This window comes from Tasmannia lanceolata, unplaced genomic scaffold, assembly GCF_043159265.1.
Source record: "Tasmannia lanceolata isolate RefF3 unplaced genomic scaffold, GAP_Taslan_0.1 ptg000037l, whole genome shotgun sequence".
NCBI classification, from domain to species: domain Eukaryota; kingdom Viridiplantae; phylum Streptophyta; class Magnoliopsida; order Canellales; family Winteraceae; genus Tasmannia; species Tasmannia lanceolata.
The window spans coordinates 8950316-8972024 of record NW_027518714.1 but is presented as its reverse complement, the minus strand read 5'-3'; the positions used below and the strand labels follow the sequence as shown (position 1 = coordinate 8972024).

The 21709-nt window shown below is 42.7% G+C and overlaps 1 protein-coding gene and 1 pseudogene across 2 annotated transcripts; both read right to left on the bottom strand.

The window, feature by feature from the left end:
* Nucleotides 1-1353: 1353 nt before the first annotated feature.
* On the bottom strand, nucleotides 1354-5482 carry LOC143861012 (cytochrome P450 CYP72A616-like). Its single transcript, XM_077371896.1, has 5 exons — nucleotides 4878-5482; nucleotides 3651-3871; nucleotides 3258-3502; nucleotides 2485-2872; nucleotides 1354-2191 (listed from the first exon to the last, which is right to left on the bottom strand). Exons 1-5 carry the CDS (start codon nucleotides 5149-5151, stop codon nucleotides 1766-1768), a joined length of 1554 nt encoding a protein of 517 aa, XP_077228011.1. The 5' UTR covers nucleotides 5152-5482; the 3' UTR covers nucleotides 1354-1765.
* Nucleotides 5483-5613: 131 nt separating this feature from the next.
* Nucleotides 5614-10172, bottom strand: LOC143861018 (cytochrome P450 CYP72A616-like; annotated as a pseudogene). The gene is made up of 5 exons (XR_013239850.1): nucleotides 10142-10172; nucleotides 8809-9028; nucleotides 8431-8675; nucleotides 6663-7050; nucleotides 5614-6372 (listed from the first exon to the last, which is right to left on the bottom strand). The product of XR_013239850.1 is annotated as a cytochrome P450 CYP72A616-like (transcript).
* Nucleotides 10173-21709: the final 11537 nt, after the last annotated feature.

Sequence of the window (21709 nt, the reverse complement as noted above, 5' to 3'; positions counted from 1 at the left end):
GTAGGACACCTTCACTTTCCGGCTTCCGTTATATGTTGTTATTTGTTGATGATTTTACTAGATTCACATGTGTGTATTTTATAAGGGAGAAATCTGATGCATTGTCTAAGTTTGTTGAGTTCAAGAAGACCGTTGAAGGTGTACTTCATAAGAAGATCAAACGGTTGAGAACAGATAATGGTAGGGAGTTTACTTCCGATGACTTTTCTATATTTTGTCGTGATCATGGTATACAAAGGGATCTCACTTGTGCCTATACGCCTCAACAAAATGGAGTCGCGGAGAGGAAGATTAGGCATCTTGTGGAAACTTGTAAAAGTTGGTTGCATGCAAAGAACTTACCCAAGGCCTTATGGGAAATTTTCATTTTTTTGGTCAAACTTACAAATCGCAATAATCAACAGATCAAAATTTTTATGCTGTGTTCAAATTAGTTTGGATTAGTTTTTTGAATTTAAATTCCTTATGAGTAACATTTTATTCCTTTTACAAGGGGACTTTGCTGTTCTTTTTAGTCTGGATTGCAACTGAAAATTTTCAGATTAGTAAGGATGAGTTGTGATCAAGTAACAGAAATTACACTTAAGCATGAAACGGAACAAAAAACTCCACTGTAGTTAGCACATTGCTGTTAATAATGCCCTTCGTTTTGTAGATATGGATTGATCACTTTACGCATCTGAAATTTCCATGATGATAGTTACCAACTTTTATGGCCCCACTTTCACCCCTAGTAAAAATCAGCAAGTAGCACTCTAGCTTTTCCCCCACTGTCAAGCAACATAAATCTTACGGAAAAATACACTCTGGTTACTGACACATTCAACTTAACCCCTAATGTTTCAAAAGTTACAACTAGACCCCCTGGGGTTTCAATTTGTATAAGGTAAGCCCCCTTAGTTGACAATTCGTCCACAGATTGAAGGATTAGGATGATCCAATGGAGCTGATTTTTTGGGCACACCCTATCTATGTCAGGGCCCATCAAATGAACGCTTTGGATCATCCAAACAATGTGGGCACATACCCAAATCCAAACACTACCAAAAACACTGTGGGCCCACATTGTTTGGATGCTCCAAAGCGTTCATTTGATGGACCCTGACATAGATAGGGTGTGCCTAAAAAATCAGCTCCATCCAGATCATCCTAACCCTTCAATCTGTATCTTTGCTTTATTGTCTTTATTACATATAGTTTGATTGTGATTTGTGTTTGCAACACCCATGCATAACAGTCTAAGCTACCAAAGTTACTTCAACTAGTAGAAACCAGGCACTTTAAAGATAGCTTTTACAATGACAGAGCTATAAACTCAATAAACAAAAAGCCATAGAATGAATTGACAGACAATCAAAGACAAAGCAACACCCAACATAGCTATTATGGAAGGAGCACAAGTGCTGGCTACACCCTTAAAAAAGTTACCAATGCCCACAAATGGTCCAAATGGAAGTATAGCAACAACAAAGCAGATGTGTTGGGTTCTTCCTAAGGCTAGAATATCTACATCATACAATGTCTATGAGCAAATTCCTTCCTCAAACTAAGATAATTGTATCTTCCTTCTGCACAAAGTTTTATGACATGAAGTTGGGTTACAACACATCCCAAATAGACATTGAATTCAACTCTGCTGAAGGATACCTGTATGAAATTAAACTGCTTTATAAGGGAGTTTCTTGGATCGGTAGAGTTTAACACTGTTCATAATAGTGATAAGCGATTCAGACAGTAATCAAGGATGTTGATGGAAAAGATTATCTCAGAGTTTTTGTAAGATAATCTGAACACCATGTTGGGGTTGAAGGGTTATGAGAGTGTAAGGTGCATGAGCATAGGTGGGCGAAAGCTCAAATGAGAAGTGCTGTAGAATCATGGCCAAAGCGAGCTTAGCTTCTATTAGTGCAAAGCTCTGCCCAATACATATACGTGGGCCCCAACTGAAGGGGAAGAATGAAACTTGATTCTTTGTCGCATTTGAAACACCACCTGAGAATCTCTCTGGTTTGAACTCATTCACATCGTCACCCCATATTTCAGGATCATGATGAGTAAAGAGTATTGGCAGAGAGAGTTGTACATCAGGTGGGAAGTCGATTCCTCCGAGTGTCATTCTTTTGTAAGTGCGCCGAATAATTGAAGTCACAGGCGGGTATAGTCGGAGAACCTCATACAATATCATGGTTACCTGCAATTGAGATTTCAAGAATTTCATACAGCATATGGCTTCCTTTACTAATCATTGTGAAATTGCATGCTAAAACATCTAATATGTTAATATGTTTAGATTCAATGAAAGAAATAAGAAAGTAGGTGGCTTTTAACAAATTTGGGTTGGGAAAACAAATCATTTCTCCTATTAATCAAGGTGTTTAAATTCATGAGATTGGGATTTGCAGCCACTAGTTTTCGTAATAGGTTACCTATGCCTCTGCACAAGTTGTTAATATATTGAAGAGAATGTACCAAGCAATTACTCACAATCTTTAGGTGGTTTAAGCCATCAAAGTCTGGTTTGTTTTTCCCGAAGACTTGTAAAATCTCTTCCCTTGCTTCTTGTTGCCAGGTTGGATGCATACTCAACACAACCATTGTCCAAGCCAACAAAACGGACGTTGTTTCCTGACCAGCAAAGTAGAATAGCTTGCACTCCTGTATCACGTCTTCAGTCGTCAATCCACTGTTCTTGGTGTTCCCATTTTCCTGAGAGTCTTTTAAGTTGGATTCCATCAGAATTCCCAGCAAGTCATCATAATCGGCTTCTCCTAATTTAAGAGCCTTTTCTCTCTTTTTGATAATGCCCGTCAACAGAGCTCGCACTTCTCTATCAATTTCCTTTCTCCTATTGTTCTTCTTTGTGGGCAGAAACCTGTATCAATAGTAATGTTGCTTGAGTAATAAAACATGCAGTTTATGATAATTATCATATGGATTTCTTCCTTTCTGTTTCCCCATGTTATGAAATTGGAAGGGTTGCTCAGCGTAGTCTAGAAGTTGAAGGCAGAATTTCTATTAAATATGACAGAAAAAGGGGGACCCTGTGGACCGAGCTGGTCAACACTCATACAACACTTGAATCCAATGGTTAATAATAGAACTGGAAGTTTTTCCTGTCATTAACCTATGCAGTAGTTCAAAGAGATTCTATGGTACTTTAGTGTAGGATTCCTATTCCACTAAATTGCGTTATTGATATGCTGTTCTTATTGTTAATGAAGATCAGTAAGAGAGAGCAAGTAAAAAGAAAAACAAACCTGAAGCCAGGGATGTATACGGACCGAGCAGCTTCGATCAGAAGCTTAGCTTGTTCTGTTTGGAGTTGGAATATCCGCCTTCCTTCTTCGTAGTTGCTACCAAATGCCGTCCGAGATATCACATCTCCTGTTAAAGTTTGGAGTTCAGGCCACACGTCTAATTCAGAGGATCCTTGGGAAACTACCGATTGTTCCCATCTGCTAATCAATTCACTACAGCAAGTAGAGAATGCTGGTAGCATCCGCTGTATCAAACACAAAGATAAAATTTAATTGTAGGAGATAATGCAGGTGAAAACTAACGCAGGTGAAAACTAACAGGAATGTGTGATCTGTTATTAACCACAAATCATGTAAACAGTCATTTTTTACTGTTATGAAATGGGAAATAACCTTCAATTTCTCTTGGTGAAATGCTGGGTTTATGATCCTCCTGTGTTTGGCCCACTTCTCACCCTCGTAGGTCACAAGTCCTGTTGCCAGCAACTCTGTGAGTGGGTTTGTTTTTAGCTTCGCATAGTGACCAAACTTGTTTGACAGAATTTCCCTTATCAGCTCTGGATCCATGATGTTCACCCTGGGATTTATTCCAAACCAAGCAAGAGACATTTTGCCTGTTGTTTACAGTAGGAGTTTTAGTAGTTGGACTGATGAAAAACTCATTATATTAAAAGACAAAGATTTCTAGTACAACTGCGATGGAAACTAAGAAAGCCCAACACAATCAAACATCAAAACAAATCCTTTCTTTTAAGTCCTACTCACATAATATGCAATAGAGAATGTTGAAAACCATTTCTAGTAGAACAGAACTGATGGCATTATCATCTGGGCAAGTCCTTAAAAATCAAAACCCATTTCAAAATCTACTTGAGTGAACAGAAAAACCTATTACAAAAGTAACCAGGTAGAACAGAACAGATATCATTATCATCTGGGCAAGACCTTAAAAATCAAAACCAACTTCAAAATCTATATCGAGTGAACAGAAAAACCTATTACATCCAACTTCAATCAATCCAATTTTAAAAACAAGGCAAAACAAAGACTAATGGTTAGTTTGCATGTGCAATCTAATAGAATGGTTGTTTATAATTTGTGTAAACTTGTACCAGATTGCACACCTGGGTTAGGTCTGCAATCTAATCAGATTTCAAGTGCAATTTGCTTGTAAAGTTGCAATAAGTTAACATGAATTGCACCCTCAATCCCATCAGATTGCATACCCAGTCGATGCAACTATATTGCAATTTTTTCCTTGGAAATCGGTTATGTTCAGTTCCCTTTCATTTTATCCAGATCCACACATTCTTATGTAATAGACTAATCTGGGTGAACAATACGAAGAAACGTTTTTTAAGGATTGTCCCAAACGGCCATCCTCTTATTGGATTGTGTAACATATTTCAAGAACAAAATTGGTGGAATTTCATTATAAAATTATGAAGCAGGATAGCAGATTCCAGGAAAAGCCCACAAATTGAAATTAGTCTAAAAATGTAAATAATTTTTTTATCAAGAGAAATAAGGCAGGACACGAATGAAAATAAAAAATAAAAAAAATCAAAGAAACCCCATAAAAATATAAAATAAAAAACCAAGAGAAAATGGAGAAAATACCGTATTTCTTTATCGTTTCATGGTCGAAGGGATGGACACGTGGAGCTATTTGGTGAGACAGATTCATAGGTTTTGATTGTTCTTTCATCAGACTGCTGAAGATATCCTTCATGTTGCCGTACAACAATTTGTAGGGAGGGCCTCTGATCCCTTGCTCCTTCAAATACCTCTCCAGCTTCATGGGTTTCCACCAAATCCAGTAAACTAATCTCCAAGTCCATGAAACTAGCAAAACACAAGAAATCAACAGGGAAATGGACAGAATATAACCCATTTTTTTTTTCTTTTACACTCTCTGCTCAGTGCTTGCTCCTAAGAAGAAAGAATCAGAAATTCTCAGCCTACAAAAATAACCATGGGTTGACTCTAAGTGCCGATTGCAATGAAACAGCTCATCCTTTTCATTAACTACGGATAGGCCCTTCCCCTGGTGAGTTCTAATATCATTGGCCCAAGTATCCGTCTCATAGGTCCCACTTGTTGGACTAAAATTGAATAGAAACAAAATAAAGACTCTGAGGCATGATTGATCACTATCTGCGTCATGTCTGTACAATAAAAGAAAGTGTAAATGCCTAAAATCTTTTCCTTTTTCGATGTGGGATTGAATTCCCACATTATAATTTACACTATGTTACAAACTACACCAACACCACTGAACATCTCACGATCGTGGGTCCCATTGGATCCACATCATCCTGAGTGCAGGTACGTAGCGACTGATAATAATACCATAAAAGACAAAGCAACATACAATATAGCTAATATGGAAGGAACACAAGTACATTCCGTCGAATAAAGCCAACGCCCAACGAGAAACTAGTGCTGGCTACACCCTTAAACAGTTACCAACACCCATAAATAGAAGTCTAGCCACAACACAGGAGATGTGTTGCGATCAACCTAAGCAAATTCCTAACTCAAACTAGAGAATTGTATCTTCCTTCTGTGCAAGGTTTTATTACGTGAAGTTGGGTTATAGAACATCCCATATACACATTCAACTCAGCTGAAGGATACTCCTATGAAATTAAACCACTTTACAAGGGAGTTCCTTGTATCTGTAGAATTCAAATTTTTTGTAACATAACCTGAACACCATGCTGGGGTTGAAGGGTTAAGACAGTGTAAGGTGCATGAGCATAGGCGGGCGACAGCTCAAATGAGAAATGCTGTAGAATCATGGCCAAAGTGAGCTTGGCTTCTATCAGTGCAAAGCTCTGCCCAATACATATACGTGGGCCCCAGCTGAAGGAGAAGAATACAACTTGACTCTTTGTTGCTTTGAAACACCACCTGAGAATCTCTCTGGTTTGAACTCATCCACATCGTTGCTCCATATTTCAGGATCATGATGAATAAAGAGTGTTTGCAGAGAGAATTGTACATCAAGTGGGAAGTTGATTCCTCCGAGTGTCATTCTTTTGTAAGTACGCCTAAGAAGTAAAGTCCCAGGCGGGTATAGTCGGAGAACCTCGTACAGAATCATGGTTACCTGCAATAGAGATTTCATAAATTTCATACAGCATATGGCTTCCTTTACAAATCATTGTGACATTGCATGCTAAAACATCTAATATGTTAATATGTTTAGATTCAATGGAAAAAATAGGCAAGTAGCTGGCTTTTAACAAATTTGGGTTAGGTAAACAAATCATTTCTCCTATTAGTCAACGGGTTTAAATTCATGAGATTGGGATTTGCAGCTACCAGTTTTAGTGATTGGTTACCTATGCCTCTGCACAAGTTAATATATTGAAGAGAATGTAGCAAGCAATTACTCACAATCTTTAGGTGGTTTAAGCCATCAAAGTCTGGTTTGTTATTCCCAAATACTTGTAAAACCTCTTCCCTTGCTTGTTGTTGCCAGTTTGGATGCATACTCAACACGACCATTGTCCAAGCCAACAAAACTGATGTCGTTTCTTGCCCAGCAAAGTAGAATAGCTTGCACTCCTGTATCACGTCTTCAGTTGTCATTCCACTGCTCTTGGAGTTCCCATTTTCCTGACAGTGGTTTAAGTTGGATTCCATTAGAATTCCCAGTAAGTCACCATTATCGGCATCTCCTAATTTAATAGCCTTTTCTCTCTTCTTGATAATACCCGTCAACAGAGTTCCCACTTCTCTGTCAATTTCCTTTCTCCTAAGGTTCTTCTTTGTGGCCAGAAACCTGTATCAATAGATAATGTTGGTTAAGTAATAGAACTTGCAGTTTATGATAATAGTCATATGTATTTCTTCCTTTCTGTTTTTCCTTGCTATGGAATTAGAAGGGTTGCTCCGCATAACCTAGAAGTTGAAGGAAGAAGTTCTAGTAAATATCCTAGAAAAAAGGGGGAGCCCTGCGGATCGAGCTGGTCAACACTCATACATCACTTGAATTCAATGACAGGACTGGAAGTTTTTCCTGTCATTAACCTATGGAGTAGTTCAAAGAGATTCTATGGTACTTTAGTGTTGGATTTGAAAATACCAAAAATATAAAATATTGGTTTTGGGCAAGAAAAGTGAATATGATCAATTTATAAGTAAAAAAAAAAAAAAAAAAAGGAATTAAAACTTCCCTGCTTTATTGATCCTTCGTTCCGATTGTTGATGGCAGACCGTGGATGCCCTATGAGAAGACCAAGATGGATGCCGGCAATCGGTATGTTGCCCCGGTAAAAAAAGTACTTGGAAGGAGGTGAAACCATAGAGAGAATGCATTTTTTTTTTTTGAGGAATAAAAGAGAAATAAAAGTGTATGGCTTTGGAGTAAGGTGAGAGAAGTGATATGAGGAAGAGAGCTTTTGTTTGTTTCTTTTCTCTTGTGTCTCTTTTGTTAAGAGAAAATGAGTGGAATTGAGAGAGGAGAAATATGTGAAGTTGTTGGGAAGAGAATCCTTAGGGGAAAATGCTTGTTGGTGGTGAGAAGGGAGAATTGTAGAGAAAATGCTTTGTAAAAATGAGGAAAATAGAAGATATATTTTCTTGTGGGAAGATGAGAAAAGTAGTGTGTAAGAGAGTCTTGGAAGAAGAGATTTTGTCTCTTGTGAGAATGAGAGAGAAGAGTGTGTTAGAAGTGTTTTTTGTGCTTTTTTTAAAAGGAAGAGGGAGAAGAGAGACGTTGGAGGTAGAGAGAGTCACTTTGGTTGACATCCTTTTCTTGAGAAGGGAAAGGAGAAATCAAGGAAAAAGATCCCTCTTGAAATTGGATTTTGTGTGGCTTTTTTTGGAAAGGGAGAGAGGAAGAGGTATGAATTGCTAAACAAAGAGAGACACTTGAATGAAAATGGAGAAAGACATAGTTGACCACTAAAAATGTACGGAAACTTTTCAAATTTAAATTAAGTAGACATTTTAATCATCAAATAGAAGGAAATAAATTATTTTGGTAATATTATAATACTTTCAAATGTTTGCAAGATTTTTTTATTTTTATTTAAAGAATCCATTTTTGAAATTTTTAGGTGTTTACATATTCCTATTCCACTAAATCAGGTTATTGATATGCGGTTCTTACTGTTAATGTAAATGGGTAAGAGAAAGCAAGTAAAAAAGAGAAACAAACCTGAAGCCAGGGAGGTATAAGGACTGAGCAGCTTCGATAAGAAGCTTAGCCTGTTCTGTTTGGAGTTGGAATATCTGCCTTCCTTCTTTGTAGTTGCTACCAAATGCCGTCCGAGAGATCACATCTCCAGTTAAAATCTGGAGTTCAGGCAACACGTCTAATTCACAGGATCCTTGGGAAACTACCAATTGCTCCTATCTGCTAATCAATTCACTACAACAAGTAGAGAACGCTGGTAGCATTCTCTGTAAGAAACACAACGATAAAAATTAATTGTAGGCGATAATGCAGGTGAAAACTAACAAGAATGTGTGGTTTGTTATTAACCACAAAGGATGGAAAAAGTCATTTTTTTACTGTTATGAAATGGGAAATAACCTTCAATTTCTCTTGGTGGAATGCTGGGTTTATGATCCTCCTGTGTTTGGCCCACTTTTCACCCTCATAGTTCGCTAGTCCTTTTGCCAGCAACTCTGTGATTGGGTTTGTTTCAGCTTCGCAAAGTGACCAAACTTGTTTGACAGAATTTCCCTTATCAGCTCTGGATCCATGATATTTACCCTGGGATTTGTTCCAAACCAAGTAAGAGACATTTTACCTGTTGTTTACAGTAAGAGTTTTAGTACTTGGACTTATGAAAAAATCATTATATTAAAAGATATTGATTTCTAGTACAATTGCGATGGAAACTAAGAAAGCCCAACACAATCAGACGTCAGAACAAATCCTTTCTTTTAAGTCCTCACATAGTATGCAAAAGAGAATGTTGAAAACCATTTCAAGTAGAATAGAACAGATAACATTATTATCTGGGCAAGTCCTTAAAAATCAGAACCCATTTCAAAATCTATCTTGAGTGAACAGAAAAACCTATTGCAGAATTAACCATGTAGAACAGAGCAGATAACATTATCTTCTGGGCAAGACCTTAAAAATCAAAACCCATTTCAAAATCTGTTTCTAGTGAACATAAAAAGATATTACAGAATTAACCAACTATCCAACTTCAATCCATCGAATTTTAAAAACAAGGCAAAACAAAGCCTAAGGTCTAGTTTGCATGTGCAATCTAATTGAATGGTTCGTGAAAATGGCATACTCGCAGTCATAATTTTTTATTAACTTTGTCTCCATCTTTTTTTCTTAAGATCAACCGTAGATTTTTGTATTCCTTTTATCTTATGCATGGCATCACGTGTCTATTTCGCGTGGGACAAAGACGTAGTTATGTTCTACAAGATCAACGGTCTAGAATGCACGTAAATTTCTAATGTGGGACCCAAGAATTGATCCCCATCCGCAACTATCCACCTAGTCATTTTCTTTATCAATACATAGGGTGGAAAATGGCTTATCCATGCTGTTTGTTCTCTTCCTCCTAGCAGCTATCATTTCTAATGTACAGAGAAGGGGTGTATCGATCAAAGCAACAAGGTAGAAATAACAGTTTCTGAAACAAAATCAGAAACAAGAAAATTGTGAAAGGAAATAATCAAGCGTCCATGGTGGCTCCAATATTGTATAACGTCTTATTTAAGGGATTCTTCTACCTCTAAGTTTGATTGGACGGTGATAAAATTTACACGTAGAAAAGCAAAAGTGCAAACCCACAAACGGAAATAATTTTAATAAGGCAGGACAGGACTGAAAATATATCAAAGAAACCCCATAAAAATGTAAAAAAAAAACTAAGAGAAAATGGGAAAAATACCGTATTTCTTCATCATTTCATATTGGAGGGAATAGACACGTGGAACGATCTGGGGAGACAGATTCATAAGTTTTGATTGTTCTTTCATCATGAAGCTGATTATATCCTTCATGTTGCCGTACAACAATTTGTAGGGAGGGCATTTGATCCCTTGTGTTAGGTCTAAAATTGGTAACAGGTTATGGTAGGGCCGGAAGGGCTGATCTGGCAAGCCACAGTTGAAGGGCTAATGGAGTCCTGCGCTGCATAAGGGCACAGACAAGGATACAAAGGGTCAGAAGACCAACCCGGAGTGATGCTCCGGACGGGCGCTTCGACACTCAAGTCAGTATGAGCAGGAGTGCAGAGCAATGTCAGAGCAAAAAGCTTAGGGTTTTGATCTCAGATCCCTCACCTTAGCACAAATGAGGGCTATTTATAGTGATCCTGAGCCACATGTCCAGGACAGGTGGTAGCCCCTGTATGGACCAGGTTTCATACCTAGGAGGGGCATGTGGAAGTCCCCGATTGGTCCAGGCGTCATACCTAGCAGGGACAGGTGTTGGCTTTGCAGTGGTCCCTGTGAGGGCCACGTGTCAACAGCCGATTGGTTGCAGATTTTGGACCCCATCAGTTGCCCCCTGGTTCTCCGAGTTGTGACAGTGGCTAGGGGAAGCAAAAAGAGGGTTAAAACAGCATCCGGTCAGCCTTAAGGCCTCTGGGCAGCTGGGGCCGGCCTCAGACTGGGCCAGAAGAAACCGTGGCCGGACAGGGGCCTCCGGGTGGCCTGGTCCGGCCTTGAAGCTTGGCCTGAAGGAGCACGGCCGGACAGGAGCCTCTGGGCTATCCAGTCCGGCCAAAATTTGGACCAGAAGTCTGGCCGGCCAAACCTCCTGGGCGTCATGGCCGGGCAGATCTCCTGGGCGTCACGGCTAGGCCGGGCAGATCTTTTGGCGTCTAGCGATTGCGCCATATCCTGTCCGGCTTAGGCTGTGGACGGCCAGGCCGGGCAGGTCTTTTGGCGTCTAGCGATTGCGCCATATCCTGTCCGGCTTAGGCTGTGGACGGCCAGGCCGGGCAGGTCTTTTGGCGTCTAGCGATTGCGCCATATCCTGTCCGGCTTAGGCTGTGGACGGCCAGGTGTAGACACCCCATTTTGACCGTGCCCTTCACCTTCCTATTTTATGAAAAACCCCATCAAATGAATGAATTAGGGTCCCAAACTTCACCCTAAGCTAGGTTAGGGTTTCATCTAGGTCCCTGCAAAATTTCGTCAGAATCCGAGCGCGTTTGCCTAGCGATCGAGCCGAGGCGGTGTCGTAGTGTAAACCAGAAAAGGGGGTGAATTTATCCTGAAGGGGGTGCGAATTTATCCTGGAAAGGACGCGGCCTGGAGCAAAAAAGACACGATTTCTTCGTGCGCCCATCAAATTTTTGCACGAACCGCGCGCCTATCAAAATGGTAGTGCCAATATCCGCACCAGCCTTTGCCTATAAATAACAGTTTAATCTTCATTTTTGAAAGGGGAATTAGGTTTTTTTTAATCTAAATTAGAGAGAGAAAGAGAGATAGAGAGAAAACGAGAAGGCTGAAGAGAAAATGAGGAGGATTTTGTTGTCTTCTCCGGCAGATCTAGCCGGATTTCTGCTGATCTCCGGCCGTTAGGTGTAGGTTTTGTGGTCCAGCCACATTACTCCTCCATTTCGCTTTTTCTAAGCCTTTTAAGCCTTAGTTTTAGCCATAGAAACCCTAGCTTATAACTCTTAACTTTAGATCAAGATTATAAAACCCTAGCTCTAGTAATTCTTGCTGAAATTAGAGGAGGAAAGGAGATTTGATAAAGCGCATGGTTGATGAGAGCTAGAGAGAAGCTGAAAAAGAAGAAGTTTGTAAGATTGGAGTTTTTCTTCTTCGGTGAGATTATCTTGGATTTGGAGAATTCATAACAAATCAAGTGAGTCCTTCTTATTTTAAATATAGCTTTGACATTTTCTAATGAGATCTACTAGAACCTGTTGATAAATTCAACGTTAAAGCTATTGTGTGGCTGGTCTTTCTACTTAGCTAGAATTTCAAGCTTAAGCTCAAGTGTATGGAACCTTGATTGAGTTTCTAAAATTATAGATTTAGTTTTTTTTTAAGCTTTAGACAAAGGGAAAAGAGAAAAGTCCAGAGATTATAGCTTGTTTTTTAGCTTTTATTTTATTCTGATTTTTTATTTTTTAATACATATCTGAATGGCACAGGAATATGGTATGATCTTCTTGTTTCTGTTTATTTTGACATTTCTGAGGCTTTTGGTGTATGTCTGAATGTGTATGGAGAAGGAATTGAGTCTTAGAACTCAGACCATTGGATTTTCCTAAATTTTATGTTGTTTCCGAAAAGAAGTGGTTGCTCTATTCCATTACATGGTGCAAATTTGTAGTTTCGTTGCAAATGATAGAAAAGGAAAGTTAGGGATTAAGCAGATTTTTTTTTATGTGCTCTGTTTTGTGCTATGGTGCTATGATCTAAAGTTTTTTTTTTTTTTTTAAGCATGGATATTGATAACATTGTGGCTAAGAAGCAGTCTGTGCATGATTTGTCTTTGTTAATATTCCTTGGATTCAGTGACAAAATTAGAAGAGAATATAGGTTGCTGAAAATGTTTGAACATGATTACTTAGATGTCATTTTTTAAGAGAAATAGTGTGTTGTGGCTCTATCATATTATGGTGATGACATTTTTGAACTGGTCTGAATTAGTCCATTTTATGATGGTTTTAAGGATAATGTTGTTGTTAAAAAAAAGGTAATGCCTATAATAGCTTCTCATTTTTGCTGTTAAGATATGGTAATGACCAATAGTAGTTCCTTCTTGGGTTTTCGAAGTATAGTAATGTCCATAGCGACCAGTTCTTTTATGGTTGATAAGAGTACTGTCATGTCCTGTTATTCGTACATTTGAGTTTTGTTCTCTAAGAGGTTTGGAAACTTTGTAATGTCCATGCTTTTCTTAAATTATCTTCAGATGAATTCTTTTAAGAGCAAAGGACCATTGGACAAGCTTTGGAATTTTTAAAGGTCTATTGGAGTCAGTGTAGTTTCAGAAACAGGAGTCGTTTCAGTTTAGAATCTCACCTGTTATATTTCAGCTTGTCATGCTTATACTTTCTTATCTCATACCTTTTTAGTCTTAGTGTTGGGAATTATATAGAGCTTCATTTGAGAGTAGACCCTATTTGGCTTCATACTAATGTTGTCAGAGATACACTTAGGTATCAGTTATAAGAACAAAGAGATTTGTTAGGTATCAGCCCATGATTCAGCCCATTTTTAAGCACAATTCAGCCCCATTTTTAAGCACATTTCTGCCCTATTTGAGACACGATTCTGTCCACAGTTCGGTCCATGTTGCTGTCCCAGTTTTGGCACAAATCTGTCCTTATATTCAGCCATGTTTAGCACAAAAATCTGTTCACAACTCACCCCTGTTTTAGCACAAATTCTGTCCCCAGCTCAGTCCATGTTGCTACCCCTGTTTGGGCATAAATTCTGCTCATGAATCTGCCCATAAATCTGCCCTGTTTTGGCGCAAGTTTGACCAATTTTTTGTACAGATTTCTGCCCATAAATCTACCCTGTTTTGGCACAGGTTTGGCTAATTTTCTGTACAGATTTCTGCCCATAAATCTGCCATGTTTTGACACAGATTCTGTCCACAGTTCTGGCCCTAGTTTTTGCCACAATTCTGTCCATCGTTTAGCCCCAGTTTTTGGCACAAATCTGTCCCATAGTTCAGCCTCGGTTTTATGCACATTCTTAAGCACATTTCAGTCCCATTTTTAAGCACATTTCAGCCCCTGTCTTAAGCACCATTCAGCCCATCAACCAAACTCATCTCATTTTATTCCACCAATTCAGTTTTATGTCCAAGGAGTGAATAAGTCACTGGTAGTGCATTCGTTTACATATTTAGTTTACTACACTGGTGTAAGGGCTGTTTATTAACCCACTAGGAGTTCGTTTTTATTGTGTCTGAAATGAAAACATGTTATGGCTCATCTTCATTATGCTGAAAGGAAAATTGTTATCGTTCATCTTCATTATCTTAAACTGACAAGTATTGTATCTCCTTTCCATTGTGCTTGAACTGAAAATCAAAATCAAGGTCGGTCCGTCTAGAAACTTATATTGTGCCTGTCCTTGAGTGATTCACTTTGTGATTTCCACGGTGTTGTCAAATGAGTTTTGGTCTCATGCTTTGCCTTTAATTGAGAATTGTGGAACGGCTTTACATGCATTTAGCAATTTGTTTTTCTCAGTGGCTAACGTATGTATGTCTGTGTGTGTGAGTGTTTTGTGTATGTGTGTGAACATATGTCTATGCGTATATATGTGTGTGTGTGTGTGTATGAGTGTGTGTATTCTCCTAGGTATGGTGATCCTTACACTGTCCAGTTCTGAAATTACCCTTTTTCGACCATAAATACTCAAAACTTTCAAAAGCAAACTTCTCAATCTTGTAGATCTCGTCGAGCCGGTCAGTTCGACATATGGCGGCCCAAATTTGGCCAAAAGACGAGAGAGTTATGCCCGTTTAAAGTTTTCAGTCCATAATGATGTTTTTGTAAAGTTTTTTTAGAAATTATCGTGTCGAGTAATTTTTGGGTGGCTTCTGGTCGGAATTGTTCAAAGCTGTCAACTGAAAAAGTGTTTGTTGTAATATTTCCTAAAATTGTCTTATTGAGCAAATGTTTCCATAAATGCTTTTTAATATGTCAAAAACGACTTGCAAGCTTCAGTTTTTCTGAAAAAACTGTCATTTCTGCAACAGCAGCTTGTTGGCCATTTTTAGGCTATTCCAGGTCTGTTTCGTCCGAAGCCATACAAAGAAAAAATGTTCTTCACAATATTTTCTATTACTTTCTCCTTGAACAAATGTTTCCAGAAGTGATGTTTTGAGTGTCAAAACTGAGCCCGAACTTTCAGTAAAAACACTAATATGTCTTTTAATGGCGATGGATCGGAAGAGACCATTTTCCGGCCACTTCTGGCCAGATCCAAACAAAATGGTCAACTGAGAGAATGTCATTCATGCTGAGATCTACAATTTTGATTAGTAGAGTTTTTGATGGTTTTGATGTTTGAGGGGTCTAAAAGTCAGTGCAAAGTTGTATTTTTCACATTATATGACATAACTGTGCCATTTCTTGAAAATCATGGACAATATGAGCTCTATTCAATTTTAATGAGTGTTTGGGATGTTTTGAGCTTGCTAGCAAGTCACAAATCATATATTGAATCATTCCCATGATTTAGTCGGCATTTTTACCATTTTTGGTGAAAATTACATGTTGGGTGGAAATTTCACCCTTTCTTTTTTTTTTAGATTGTTTTGAGCCTATATTGATTCTAATGCTTGTATTAGGATATGATGAGCATGCTAGCAAGTCACAAATCACGTATTGATCAATTTTCATGATTTACTTTATATTTTAGAGCCTTATTTGCGAAAATTGCCTATTGTGTAGAGTGCTTTCAATTTTATTTTTTTTTATGCTAAATGAGTGGAACTCGTGCTATATGTCAACCTAGACATCTAAACTTCTAGGATCACTTCCAAATTCCATGAGTCTCATTTTAGGGGACACACTTTGTCTCATTAGAATGTTTTCCTTTTTTGGGGACACACTTTTTCATTTTAGGGGACACACTAGTCTCATTTTAGGCCGAATTCAACAGCTTGAAGGACGAGCTACAGAGGGTCAAAAATCAGGCCGTGCAGGATCTCCTAAATGCGAAGGAGAGAGCCGATCAGAGGGAGAAGGCGGCTATCACGGCGGCCGTGAAAGCGGCAGTGAGGGAGGCCGTGAAGGAAACTGAGAAGAGGAAGGACACACAGTTCTTCCACCTGGGCCTCCAGGCCTATAAGGCGGGGTTCCTTTTCTGCTCTGATCAGGTGAAGAAGACTTACCACGACATTTCCCTGGACGGACTGGCCGTCCCGTATGCACCTCCGGAGGAGGAGGAGGACAAGGAGGAAGAAGACGAACCGGACTCCTCCCAACCCATCGAGGTGGAACAGGAAGTCATTCTGGCTTCCGAGGTCACCGCCCCAACCACTGAGGCCGGCCAGGTTGCAGTCCCTACTTCAGAGGCAGTCACCGAGGAGGTGGTCGACGAGGAGGCCTGAGTGGCAGCCCTCTTGCTCCTATCTTTCTTTTTGGTTGTGTACTTTTTGTAATGGCCCATGAGGCTCATTCTTTGTAAGCCAGCTCGGCAAAAAGGGCACTTTTGTAATATGAATACAAATTCAATTTTGTCCAACTGTCTGTACGGCTGCCTTGCTTTTTGTACTTATGACTTCTGTGCTGCTTCCTTGTCTTTCTGCCGAGCCGGAGTGGTTGTCCGGATGTCATTGGCCGAACTGGTCTGTAAGCCAATTATGACGAGCCGGAGTGAACCACTCCTGCCCTCTAAGTCTGCAAACACTTAGAGTCTTTGAGGTGGTTTTCCACTAGGGCGGGTCCATGGTTGGAACTGATCTCCACACCAAATTGGACGCGCCGGAGTGCACCAGTGCCGCTCTCTAAGTCTGCAAATACTTAGGCTGAGAGCTAAGTCTGCAAACACTGTGGACGGCCAGGCCGGGCAGGTCTTTTGGCGTCTAGCGATTGCGCCATATCCTGTCCGGCTTAGGCTGTGGACGGCCAGGCCGGGCAGGTCTTTTGGCGTCTAGCGATTGCGCCATATCCTGTCCGGCTTAGGCTGTGGACGGCCACGCCGGGCGGGTCTTTTGGCGTCTAGCGATTGCGTCATATCCTGTCCGGCTTAGGCTTTGGACGGCCAGGCCGGGCGGGTCTTTTGGCGTCTAGCGATTGCGCCATATCCTGTCCGGCTTAGGCTGTGGACGGCTAGGCCGGGCAGGTCTTTTGTCGCCTAATCACTGAGAGCTAAGTCAGCAAACACTTAGAGTCTTTGAGGTGGTTTTCCACTAGGGCGGGTCCAGGGTTGGAACTGATCTCCACACCAAATTGGACGCGCCGGAGTGCACCACTGCCGCTCTCTAAGTCTGCAAACACTTAGAGTCTTTGAGGTGGTTTTCCACTAGGGCGGGTCCATGGTTGGAACTGATCTCCACACTAAATTGGAAGCGCCGGAGTGCACCACTGCCGCTCTCTAAGTCTGCAAATACTTAGGCTGAGAGCTAAGTCTGCAAACACTTAGAGTCTTTGAGGTGGTTTTCCACTAGGGCGGGTCCATGGTTGGAACTGATCTCCACACCAAATTGGGCGCGCCGGAGTGCACTACTGCCGCTCTCTAAGTCTGCAAACACTTAGGCTGAGAGCTAAGTCTGCAAACATTTAGAGTCTTTGAGGTGGTTTTCCACTAGGGCGGGTCCATGGTTGGAACTGAACTCCACACCAAATTGGACGCGCCGGAGTGCACCACTGCCGCTCTCTAAGTCTGCAAACACTTAGGCTGAGAGCTAAGTCTGCAAACACTTAGAGTCTTTGAGGTGGTTTTCCACTAGGGCGGGTCCATGGTTGGAACTGATCTCCACACCAAATTGGACGCGCCGGAGTGCACCACTGCCGCTCTCTAAGTCTGCAAACACTTAGAGTCTTTGAGGTGGTTTTCCACTAGGGCGGGTCCATGGTTGGAACTGATCTCCACACCAAATTGGACGCGCCGGAGTGCACCACTGCCGCTCTCTAAGTCTGCAAACACTTAGGCTGAGAGCTAAGTCTGCAAACACTTAGAGTCTTTGATTGGAGGAGCTGGCGTATATTAGTGACTCAAAAGTGAGGAACACTGTTTAGTGACAACTCCACTTTATTTCTCTTTGAAATTTAATTACAGAGATTCTTTACAGGCCTTCAAAGGCAAGAGAAAAGACTATTGATCAACCCCGAGCTCATGGGTGCTAATTGCAGGGTCGATGCCGGGCATGTCTGAAGGAGCCCAGGCAAAGACATCTGCATTGGCTCTGAGGAACTGAACAAGATCCTGCTGCGCGGCCTCTGACAGGGCAGAGCCGATCTGGACAACCCTCTGGTCGTCATCGCTGTACAGAGGGATAGATATAAGGTCCTCGGCCGGTTCGTTTACTATGATCTGGGCTTCATCCCTTAGATCAAACAGCTCGATTGACAGAGACTCGAACGCATTCTTCCCTTTCAGTGCCGCTGCATAGCACTGCCTCGACTGGGGCTGATCCCCTCTGATTTCCCCTATACCTCCTGGTGTAGTGAACTTCATCTTCTGATGATAGGCGGAGGGAACAGCTCGGAGGAGATTCTGGCCGGGGCGTCCCAGGATAGCATTGTAGGCCGACTTGGCCCTTACCACCAAGACGTTCACCATGGCGAAGGACTGGCAGGGCGGCTCCCCGATAAGAACTGGAAGCTCGATCTGCCCTTCAACTTTGACAACTTCTCCGGAGAACCCGAACAGATCAGAGTTGGCCGGCTTCAGACGGTCAGTTCCGATCAGCATCTGCTCGAAGGCGCGATAATAGAGGATGTCTGCGGAGCTCCCGTTGTCGACCAAGATCTTCTTCATTTCTCAGTTCGCCACCAGCATGGTGATGACCAGGGCATCATCATGCGGGAGGATCAGGCTGTCGAGATCTGCATCTGAAAAGGATATCTCGTTCTCTAGCCTGGCCTTCTTGCTGCAGGTATGGACGGCGTTGACCTGCCGGGCATAAGTCCTGCGGGCTGATGAAGAGGTTCCTCCTGCGGTTGGCCCTCCTGAAATGGTACCAGTAACACCATGAGGTTGAGGTACCTGAGGAGGGGGGCTGGCCGGGGCAGGAGCTTGGATGCGGTCGCCCAGAGGTTGAGCGCCCCGAGGGCTTCTGCCTCTGTTCCTCGGCTTGTCCTTGCGCTCTCTTCTGTTGGCAGTATTTTTTAAGTACCTTCCGAGGTACCCTCTGCTGATCAGCTGCTCGATCTCCTCCTTCAAATGAATGCACGCATTGGTGTCATGGCCGCGGTCCTTGTGGAATCTGCAGTACTGGGACATGTTTCTTTTTCCCGTCGAGGTTTGCCTCTCCGGCCACCGGATGAAATCCTCATCCTGAATGACTGCCAGGATATGTGCTCTGGACGCGGTCAGCCGCGTGTAATGCTCTCTCGGGTGGGGGCTTCTCTCCTTTCGGGAAGGGCTTCTCTCCCTGCGGGAAGGGCTTCTCTCATTCTTCTGAGATTTATCATCCCTACGCTGCTTGGTAGGGTTCTTCTCCTCAGGCCTTCTCTTGCTAGCAGAGTCCAGGGCGGCAAGAGTTTCCTCCACCGAGATGTACTCCTCCGCCCCGGCCATCAGGTCTGCGAGGGACTGCGGATTACGCCGGGCCACTGCTCGTCTGAAGTCAGTTGATCGGGCGTCGGCCAGAAGGGCATTCGTGGCCGCGGAGGGATCCAGGTTGGGAACCTGAAGGGCTTCCCTATTAAAGCGACCAACGAACACTTTCAAGGCCTCATCATCTCCCTGTCTGAGGGCCATCAGCAAAGCCGTCGTTTTCCTGGGTCTTCTGCTGCTCATAAAGTGACGGGCCAGGTCGTCCCCAAAGTCATCGAAATTGTCCACGGACCTGGGTTTGAGCCGCGAGTACCAGTCCCTCGCGGCTCCAGTCAATGTGGTGGGGAATGCCCGGCAAAGGAATCCATCCGACGCCCCGTGGAGGAGCATTGTAGTCCTGAAAGTCTCCAAGTGGTCCACGGGGTCGGTGGTCCCGTCATACTGCGAAATCTGCGGCATCTTCCAGCCCGTGGGGGCTGCCACGCTGAGCACTCTGTCCGAAAATGGGGGAGCGCTTGTGAAGATCCGGGAGGCAGGCCGGCCCTGCTCTTTGGCGAGCTCTTCAATCCGGTGGTCGATCTGCTGGATCCTTAGTAACATCGGGTCGTCTCTCTTCTCTGCCCGGTGGACGGGCCTCTCTCTTCTTGCCGGCGGGCTCATAGCAGAGCCGGACTGACTGGCCGGACTCCTTCGCCGGTGCCGCGATCCTTCTCCGTGCGTGGGGTCTCTCCTGCTACCATGCTTTTGTACGGAAGGAGATCGTGACCGGTGATGTAGGCGAGGCTCGGGGCGCACATGTTTGTCCCGGGAGAGGTGATCTCGTCTTGTGGAGTGACGAGCCTGATCCCGGGGCAGGGGCGTGTGCTCTCTACAGGAGCTTCCCCTCCTCTGGGTGGGCTGAGAAGCCTCGACTGGGTGCTGCTGGAGTGCGGGGGCCGGATTCCTGAACTGCGCAATCACAGCGGTCATTTCTTGGAAAAGGGCCCGCATCTCCCTTGGGGTCGGGGTAGGGTCTGAGCGGTCCGAGCGAGTCGAACTTTGCTCCCCTACCGCCCCGACCTCTATCTGCGAGGCCAGTCACTCGCTTCTTCCTTCGCGGGGGGCCGTAGCCCGGGTCGTCCGGGAGGTTGGCACATGCTTTCCAGTCTTCCCTACCATTGCTTCAGTGAGGTTCCGAACAGCTTTTTGTTCCGGTGTCCCACGGATGGCGCCAAATTTGTTAGGTCTAAAATTGGTAACAGGTTATGGTAGGGCCGGAAGGGCTGATCTGACAAGCCACAGCTGAAGGGCTAATGGAGTCCTGCGCTGCACAAGGGCACAGACAAGGATACAAAGGGTCAGAAGACCAACCCAGAGTGGTGCTCCGGACGGGCGCTTCGACACTCAAGTCAGTATGAGCAGGAGTGCAGAGCAATGTCAGAGCAAAAAGCTTAGGGTTTTGATCTCAGATCCCTCACCTTAGCACAAATGAGGGCTATTTATAGTGATCCTGAGCCACCTGTCCAGGACAGGTGGTAGCCCCTGTATGGACCAGGTTTCATACCTAGGAGGGGCAGGTGGAAGTCCCCGATTGGTCCAGACGTCATACCTAGCAGGAACAGGTGTTGGCTTTGCAGTGGTCCCTGTGAGGGCCACGTGTCAACAGCCGATTGGTTGCAGATTTTGGACCCCATCACCTTGCTCCTTCAAATACCTCTCCACCTTCATGGGTCTCCACCAAACCCAGTAAACTAATCTCCAAGTCCATGAAACTAGCAAAACACAGGAAATCAACAGAGAAATGGACAGAAAATAACCCATTTTTTCTTTTTCTTTTACAGTCTCTGCTCAGTGCTCTCTCCTAAGAAGAGAAAATCAGAACAGATCAGCCGACATAAATAGCCATGGGTCGGTCTCTTTGACTGCCAATTGCAATTAAACAGCTCTTCCTTTTCATTAAACTACGGATAGGCCGTTCTACAGGTGAGTTCTAACTTCTAATATCATTCGCCCAAGTATCCTTCTCCTAGGTCCCACTGAACATCTCACGATCGTTCATCTTGTGGGCTGGGTCCCACTTTGAATGGATGATACTACTAATGGGGTATTTGTTGCATTTCATTTTTTGGTGAAACTTTAAATCGCAATAATCAAACTCTAAATGGGAGGAGACATCAGGATCAGGTCCATTGAATCCGTCCCATGTGAAGTACATCAGCCCCACTCCAGTAATAGATGCACTGCAGCTGGCTGTCCAAGTAAAAAAAGGGGGCGGTTACATTACTTCTTAAATAGGGGCCCACTCATGAGTGTAAAAT

Bases quoted from the DNA above. Each gene is read 5' to 3' on its own strand.
- LOC143861012 (XM_077371896.1), bottom strand. From the start codon at position 5,151: ATGGGTTATATTCTGTCCATTTCCCTGTTGATTTCTTGTGTTTTGCTA. The intron at 3,503-3,650 runs GTTATTTCCCAT...TGTTTGATACAG, and splicing joins TTCACCAAGAGAAATTGAAG to CGGATGCTACCAGCATTCTC. The intron at 2,873-3,257 runs GTTTGTTTTTCT...CTATTGATACAG, and splicing joins GTATACATCCCTGGCTTCAG to GTTTCTGCCCACAAAGAAGA.